The sequence below is a fragment of the Bison bison genome, unplaced genomic scaffold (genome assembly GCF_000754665.1).
Source record: "Bison bison bison isolate TAMUID 2011002044 unplaced genomic scaffold, Bison_UMD1.0 scf7180017864371, whole genome shotgun sequence".
Taxonomy (NCBI): domain Eukaryota; kingdom Metazoa; phylum Chordata; class Mammalia; order Artiodactyla; family Bovidae; genus Bison; species Bison bison.
In genome coordinates, this window is record NW_011494943.1 from 7,666,082 (window position 1) to 7,673,818 (window position 7,737).

The 7,737-nt window shown below is 50.4% G+C and overlaps 1 protein-coding gene across 1 annotated transcript in view; it reads right to left on the bottom strand.

Moving 5' to 3' along the window:
• The window catches only part of FBF1 (Fas (TNFRSF6) binding factor 1), a 21,718-nt gene extending 14,998 nt beyond the window's left edge, over window positions 1-6,720 (bottom strand). Inside the window, exons 1-9 of the mRNA XM_010856187.1 lie at window positions 6,596-6,720; window positions 6,130-6,195; window positions 5,311-5,394; window positions 4,245-4,272; window positions 3,588-3,629; window positions 1,987-2,080; window positions 1,300-1,360; window positions 705-755; window positions 13-97 (exon numbers count right to left, since the gene is read on the bottom strand). Coding sequence (XP_010854489.1) covers window positions 13-97; window positions 705-755; window positions 1,300-1,360; window positions 1,987-2,080; window positions 3,588-3,629; window positions 4,245-4,272; window positions 5,311-5,313 — 364 coding nt within the window. The 5' untranslated portion in view covers window positions 5,314-5,394; window positions 6,130-6,195; window positions 6,596-6,720. The remainder of the gene's footprint in view (window positions 1-12; window positions 98-704; window positions 756-1,299; window positions 1,361-1,986; window positions 2,081-3,587; window positions 3,630-4,244; window positions 4,273-5,310; window positions 5,395-6,129; window positions 6,196-6,595) is intronic.
• Between the last annotated feature and the right edge of the window lie 1,017 nt (window positions 6,721-7,737).

A 7,737-nucleotide genomic window follows, 5' to 3' on the forward strand; every position in this document is an offset into this window, starting at 1 on the left:
TAGGCGGCTCTTCTTTCCCAGAGCCCTTTGCAGGCCTTTTGTTTGAGGCTAGACTTGGCTTCAGCCCTAAGAGGTCAGCATCCATTTCATCCAGGTCCTGGAAAAGCAGGAAGGAGGAAGGAATCCCCACAGGTGCTCAGCTGGCAGGTGCTAAACACCCCCAGGCTCTGAGAAGCCTGGTAAGGATGCTGCCTCCAACTTCCATGTGGAACAGATGGGGACGTGGGTGGGGGACCCATCCCAACAAGGTTACAGGACAAAGACAGAGGCAGGGCCGAAACCCAAAGGCTCCACACAGTCGGTCTCAGATAAGCCCGAAAGGTTTCCGGCTGGTGCTCCCACCAGCCCTCATGAGCAGCTGCCGCTTCGAGGTGAGAATGGGAGGGAGCCTCAAACTTGCTTTCAGCAGCTTCTCACAAAAGCTTAGCAAATGCTGAAGCTGTTTGCAGTAGAAACAGAACAGCAGGGTCCTGGGGTTTAAGGTTACCCAAGGTTGGGACGTCCCTGGTGGTCCAGGGGTTTAGAATCTGCCTTCCACTGCAGGGAAGGGTGTGGGTTTGATCCCTGGTCAGGGAACTAAGATCCCACATGCTGTGAAGCGCAGCCAATGAATACATAAATAAATAAATGAAGGAACAAGAGGGAGAATGAAGGCTTGGTGTAAAATGGTGTCCCAGCCCATCTCCTCGAAGCTGTTTCCTTACCTTCATGGCCTGCAGCAGAGACTGCGGGTCTGCATCAGAGATGTCTGAAACCTACATGATGGGAGGGTCAGGAGAGACATGCTGGTCAAGGCCCAGCAAATCTCAGGACCCTTATCACCTGGCTCCTGTTAGGGCAGGAGCACAGCTGGGGGCAGGGGAGGAGCATAATTTGGAGGGTTCTGCCCTCACAGTGCTCATATGAAGTCAAACCTGACCAGCTGTGGACACTCACAAAGCGCTGCTGCTTTTGGGTCCTCCCAAAAGGAAGTCTACAGCCATCACAAAACAGATTAAGCTACTTTCCCTCCACGTGATCGGACAGCGTGGAGTTTATTATGGGAAGTGCCATAAGAAGGGGCAACCGTCGAGCCTCCAGCAGCTGCTCGGAGCTCTCCTTTCTAGCTCATCTCACCGGGAGGAATGAAAAGGATTTGCTCTGAGTCCACTTGGCAGCCCTTGGGTACTGTTTTAAGAACAAACTGGCTTTGTGGGGACTTCTAAGCCTTCTGTGGGCAGTCCCTCGGACACAACAGCCGTCTCACTGTCTCTGGGGGTGAGCAGAGCCGGTGACGAGGAGGGAACAGGCCAGGCTCACCTCGGCATCAGCTCCCGCCAGGCCTGCCTGGGTGATGAAGGCGTCGTCTTCCAGGAGGGACCTGCAAAGGAGCAGAGTCTATACCAGCACTCCCACCCCCACGGTCTTCAGGGCACTAGATGATTCAGGGAAGGAGAAGGAGCTTAGAGGGGCCAAGTGAGCCTAGACAGACTCCAGAAGGACAGAATTGCTGAATGGAATCTCACAAGTCACCGAATGCGATGATTTTTAAGTTTGTTAAAAATGTACAGTCCCTTTAAAAGCAACAGGTAGGAGAGAAAAACAGAACTATCTGGGCTAAAATGAAGGTGGAGAGTGGAGTGCTCACAAAGTGCCTCCTTCTTTCTCACAACTGTGGGAAAGTTCAGAAGAACAATCTGAGTCACCAATTTGAGAGTCAAGCATCTAGGCCAATCCTCTTATTCCGAGGGTAAGAAAACGGAAGCTCAGAGAGCTTCAGGAATTGCCCAAGGTCACACAGTAAGCAGGACTGGAAGCTGGAACCTCTGACCTCCAGTTCAGTTCCCTTCCCACCCCTCCAGGATCCTCCGTTGCCCTGGAGTTGAAGGGAGGACAGGAAGGTCGTGGCCCTACAAGCAGGACCCACCGTGAGTGGAGAGGGAGGGAAGGGCAGGAGCATTCGGCCTGAAATGGGGCTTGGATACCCTGGCGGCCCCATGTGCTCACTTTGGTCTAGGCCCAGAGGCAGGGGGCACCTGGGCTCCACCTGGGGCGTCTCTGGCACGTGACGTAAGTTTAACGGGCTTCTCAGGTGGTGTCACTGAAAAAAAGAAAATAAAAGATGTGATTCGGCCACAGAGAACTGGAGTCAAGATGGAAAGGACTGCGCCTTGCCCACCAAGCTGTCTCCCACATCTTCCTACTGAGAGAGGGGCCTTTTTGGAGGAAGGAAACTGACCCTTGAGGCAGGTCTCTTAAAAAACCTGGATGGAGGAGGGCATCATATATTTCCAAGCAGGAAGTCAACCCAGCTGGTGCCAAATCAAGAGGCTGTTCCCAACCCCGACCAGGAAAGCGGACACAACGCACTTCCATCACCCACGGGCTTGCTTTGTGCATGCTCCTGGGCCAAGGCAGGGGGAATCTCAGCCACGCTGTGGCTGGTGAGCTTTGCTGACCCCAAAGCCCTGTTTCTCAGGGCAGCAGACACGGACACACAGGGCAAGGGACTTGTGTCCAGAATACAGAAAGAACTCTTACAAACTCAGCAATAAAAAGGCAAATAACTCAGTTTGAAAACTGGGTAAAGATCTGAATAGACCTTTCTTCAAAGATATAAATGGCCAGGAAACACATGAAGAGATGTTCAAGGTCATTAGTCATCATTAGTCATTAGGGAAATGCCCATCGAAATCACAATGAGATTTAACTTTACACCCACTGAGACGGCTATTTGTTGTCGTTTGTTTAGTCGCTAAGTTGTGTCCGACTCTTCTGTGACCTCATGGACTGGAGCCTGCCAGGCTCCTCTGTCCATGGGATTTCCCAGGCAAGAATACTGGAGTGGCTTGCCATTTCCTTCTCCAGGATGGATATAATGAAAAAGAAAATAACAATTACTGGCAAGAATGTGGGGAAATTGGAACTCTCTTACACTGCTGATGGGAAGGTACACTGGTACAGTTCCTGTGGGAAATAGTTTGGGGGTTCTTCAAAAACTTAAACACAGAGTTATCATATAATCCCGTAATTCAACGCCTGCGTTTACACCCGAAAGAACCGAACACATAAGCCCACACAAAAACTTGTATATGGTTGTTCATAACAGCATTATTCATAACAGCCTAGCTGAAATGTGGAAACCACCCAAACATCCATCAACTGATGAATGGCCAAACAAATGGGGCGCATAGAACAATGGAATATTGTCCAGCCATGGAAGGGAATGGAGAGAGGACTGTTACAGTGCGGACGAACCTCGAACACGGGGAAGGTGAAAGGAAGCCGGATGCAAAAGCCTCATACTGCATGACTCCATTTAATGTAAGATAAGGCAAATTCATAGAGAAAGAAAGTTAAGTAAGTGGCTGCCTAGGGGTGCAGGAGGGGAGAGTGAGCAGTGACTGCTAATGGTGTGGAGTTTCTTTACAGGGTGACGAGAATGTTCTAAACTCGGCTGTGGTGGTGACTGCACACTTCTGTCAATATACTACATATCGCTGAACCGTACACTTTATAAAAGACTGAACTTTATGTGAATTATATCTCAGTTAATAAAACAGAGAGAGCAAGCCTGAATCAGGCAGTTCTGGGGAAGGGGCACTTACCCTCCTCTCCCAGGAGGTCACCAAGGACATCATCGATGGAGTCTGGAACAGGAAAAGGGCCACCGTGACTTCAGGAGGAGAGAAGGGTCCTTTAGGGCCTCATAGCTTGAGACCTCATCCAGGACACCCCACCTGGATACTTCTGGATACAGAGCCCAACAAAAAGGATTTTTCCCTGAGTCCCATCTGTTGTTTATTTCTGAATTACTCTGAGGGCCAGCAAGGCAGCATAGGGAGTTCCGTAGGAAAGCACAAGCTACCTTTGGGATTACAGGGAAAACAGCAAGACTCACACCAAGGGACTTCCCTAGTGGCCCAGTGGCTAAGACTCCATGCTCCCAAGGGAGGGGACCTGGATTCAGCCCCTGGTCAGGGAACTAGTGACTGCATGCTCCGTTGTATCTGATTTTTTGCGACCCCATGGACTTTGTTGCCCTCCAGGCTCCTCTGTCCATAGAATTTTCCAGGGTACTAGCTAGATCCTACAACTAAAGATTCCAAGTGTCAAAACTAAGACTTGGCACAAATAAATATTAAAAAAAAAAAAGAAAAGAAAAGACATTCACTGAGAACATTCAGGCAGACATTTCTAAGTCATGTGGACCCAAGGCGGGGAAATTATTTTTGGCTTATGGGTGATGTTTCATCCCCACTTACCTTTCACTCTTTTCTTGGCTTTTGGTGCCTAAAAAGGGAAAAACAAATCTCATGAACAAGATCAGACAGTGAATGTGTACTAAAACCCAGAATGCAGAATGAATTGTTTTGCCTTTTGCAAAGATGGGGACAAGGAGCACCAGTGACATGTGGGGACAGACGGCCTTTATGGTTTTCTTAGAGCTTCTCAGAATAGACTCATTCAGAGCATGAAAAGGGCCACCCCCAACCAGCAGTGGATGCCACATTGGGTGCTATCTGGTGGGTGGAAGTCTCTCCTTTCCCCCAGATTTCCAGATGCCACATACAACCCCTCCCAGGATGTAATGTTTTCCTCTAATCCATGTCCCTGACTGTTCAGTATCAGTGACAGACACGTAAAAATGCTTTCCAGATGGATATTCAGAGGCTCAAAAGAGATGCTTGCTTACTGTTTAATAAGAAGTTGCTTTTTTTCTTTTATGCCATGCTACACAGCTTGCTGGACCAGGGATCGAACTCATGCCCCCTGCATTGGGAAGCACAGAGTCTTAACCACTGGACCTGCCAGAGAAGGCCCATTAGTAAGTTTGATATCTATAATCATCACTCTTCTTTGAGGCCACCCAGTCCCCAAAGTACTTCATGCAGTCAAGCTCTTGGAGGTGGAGGCAGGGGGGAGGGTAGACTCCCATTTCCACACACCTGCTCTGATTCTGTGCTGTTGGAGAAGACTCTTGAGAGCCCCTTGGACTGCAAGGAGATCCAACCAGTCAATCCTAAAGGAAATCAGTCCTGAATACTCATTGGAAAGACTGATGCTGAAGCTGAAACTCCAATACTTTGGCCACCTGATGTGAAGAGCTGACTCATTTGAAAAGACCCTGATGCTGGGAAAAATTGAAGGCAGGAAGGGAAGGGGAAGATGAGATGGTTGGATGGAATCATTGACTCAATGGACATTGAGTTTGAGTAAGCTCTGGGAATTGGTGATGGACAGGGAAGCCTGGTGTGCTGCAGTCCATGGGGTCGCAAGGAGTCGGACACGACTTAGCAACTGAACTAAACTGCTCTGCATTCTGCTTACCATCTCAAGGCTCTGGGGGCTGCTTCTAGCTCCTTCACAGCGCTGTCCAGCTCACTGGAATTCTGCCTGTCAGGCTCATCCTCCCTAATGAAGAAAATTAAAGTGTCTGCTCACAAACAATTTGGCTTTAACAGTGCTTGAGTCAAAGATTGATAAAGCCTTCTCTCACTTTACTCATTCAAAAGGTCAAAACTTATTTCCATCAGTTAAAAATTTCTTATGGTGGGTGATTCAGATGAGAGGCAGTGTTTTGGGTAACTTTTTGAGGCTTGGAGATTATTTGAAAAAAGTGCAGTGGTCCTCATTCCTTATTCTGAAAGAGGATACAGAAAATAGCAGGTCTCCAACTTGGAAAGATGGGCTTCCCTGGTGGCTCAGATGGTAAAGCGTCTGCCTGCAATGTGAGAGACCCGGGTTCGATTCCTGGGTCGGGAAGATCCCCTGGAGAAGGAAATGGCAATCCACTCCAGCTCTCTTGCTTGGAAAATCCCACGAATGGAGGAGCCTGATAGGCTACAGTCCATGGGGTCCCAAAGAGTCGCATACCACTGAGCGACTTCACTTTCATCTTAGAAAAGAGGTGGGGGTCTGGCTCTGTGGTCAATACACCTTTCCAGGCAACACTCAGGTCTACTTTCCCAGCAGCAATCAGCACACAGAACGGATGTGAAAGCTGGTTACTCCTTGATAGTATTTTCACTATCGGTGGAAAATTTCCCCTTTTAACTGTAAATCCAACTCACTCCATTAGTGGCGAACTGTTTTCCCCAGAATTATCATTCTTTCCCGCCCGCTCCTCAAAAAGTTATGCAAACTGACCTTTGGCACAGCTTGGAAGAAAGTAATAAGAGGTGGGCAGCTCTAGTTGTCTGGTGCCGGCCTGTCCTATTATTAGAATGCAAAGTTAATGTGGGGTTACTGCACAGGGGCCACTCTGAATGCTTGAGTTTCTCCTTCTCTGTAATGGCAGTGTTCACGACCCAACGTGTTTTTGTCTCCTCACATCTAGGAGCGTCTCCCATTTCCCAATGATCCTGTCCCAGCCTCGCAGACCGTGGGAATTTCTAAGGGAGGCTGCAAAGGCCTCAGGACCACAAGGACCATCGCATCGTTGTGCACAGCCAACTCCGTGCCAGGCGTTTTAAGATCCCTTAGCTAGGGCCCTCCCGGTGTCATCCCCTCGGTCCTCGCGCCCAGCCCATCTCGATCCCGAGCGCAGCGTATGATCCTTCCAGCCCCTGAAATCCTCCCCATGCTCCCTGCCCCCCGCCCCCCGGTTACGTGCCATTCCCCTCGGAGGCGCAGCCCCTGGGACGTGTCCCAGACATAGCTGACGGTCCAGGCTCCACTCCAGCCCGGTTCAGTAGAGGCCTCCAGCTTCGGAGCGCTACGGACGCCAATCTCTCGGTCGCCCGGCCTCCGGAAGAAAGGAGAGGCGCGAAGCATCCTGGGGGTTGTAGTCCTAAGCCCGCTCACCTGCTAGAGCCAAGGGAGTCTGGGGCGCTGGAATGAACCACACTTCCTAGGGTGCCCCTCCGCGGCCGTTAGTCGGCGCACCGCGTCGTAGCCGCTGGGCGCGTTGCTAGGAGCTGCCTGAACGCCCCTTTGCTAAGCCGGCGGTACGTGGGTTCCGAGGCCGGTGAGCTTCTTCCTCCCGGTTTTCTGCAGAACTACCACTACCTGGGCTCCAAAGTGAAGTGAAGTGAAAGTCGGTCAGTCGTGTCTGACTCTTTGCGACCCCATGGACTATACAGTCCATGGAATTCTCCAGGCCGGAATACTTGAGTGGGTAGCCTTTCCCTTCTCCGGGGGATCTTCCCAAACCAGGGATTGAACCTAGGTCTCCTGCATTGCCGGAGAAGGCAATGGCGCCCCACTCCAGTACTCTTGCCTGGAAAATCCCATGGACGGAGGAGCCTGGTGGGCTGCAGTCCATAGGGTCGCTAAAGAGTCAGACACGACCGAGCGACTTCAGTTTCACTTTCATGCATTGGAGAAGGAAATGGCAACCCACTTCAGTGTTCTTGCCTGGAGAATCCCAGGGACAGGGGAACCTGGTGGGCTGCCATCTATGGGGTCGCAGAGTCGGACACGACTTAACGGCAGCAGCAGCTCCCGCATTGCGGGCGGATTCTTTACCAGCTGAGCCACAAAGAAAGCCCACCTAGGTTCCAAACCAGTTAAAGTTCTTCTAGGAACTTCCCTGGTGGCCCAGTATTAAAACTCCGCACTTCTACTGCAGGGAGCACGGGTTCGATCCCTGGTCTAGGAAGTAAGAGCCAACATGCTCTACCGTGCAGCCAAGAAGGAAAAAAAAAAAAAAAAGGTTATTTCAACGTTCTTTTGAGGGCTGACTGGTGGAAAGGTGGAGGGCATGAGAAATGGAGAGTGGAAAAATGATGGGCAGTGAAACCATAAAGACTAGGA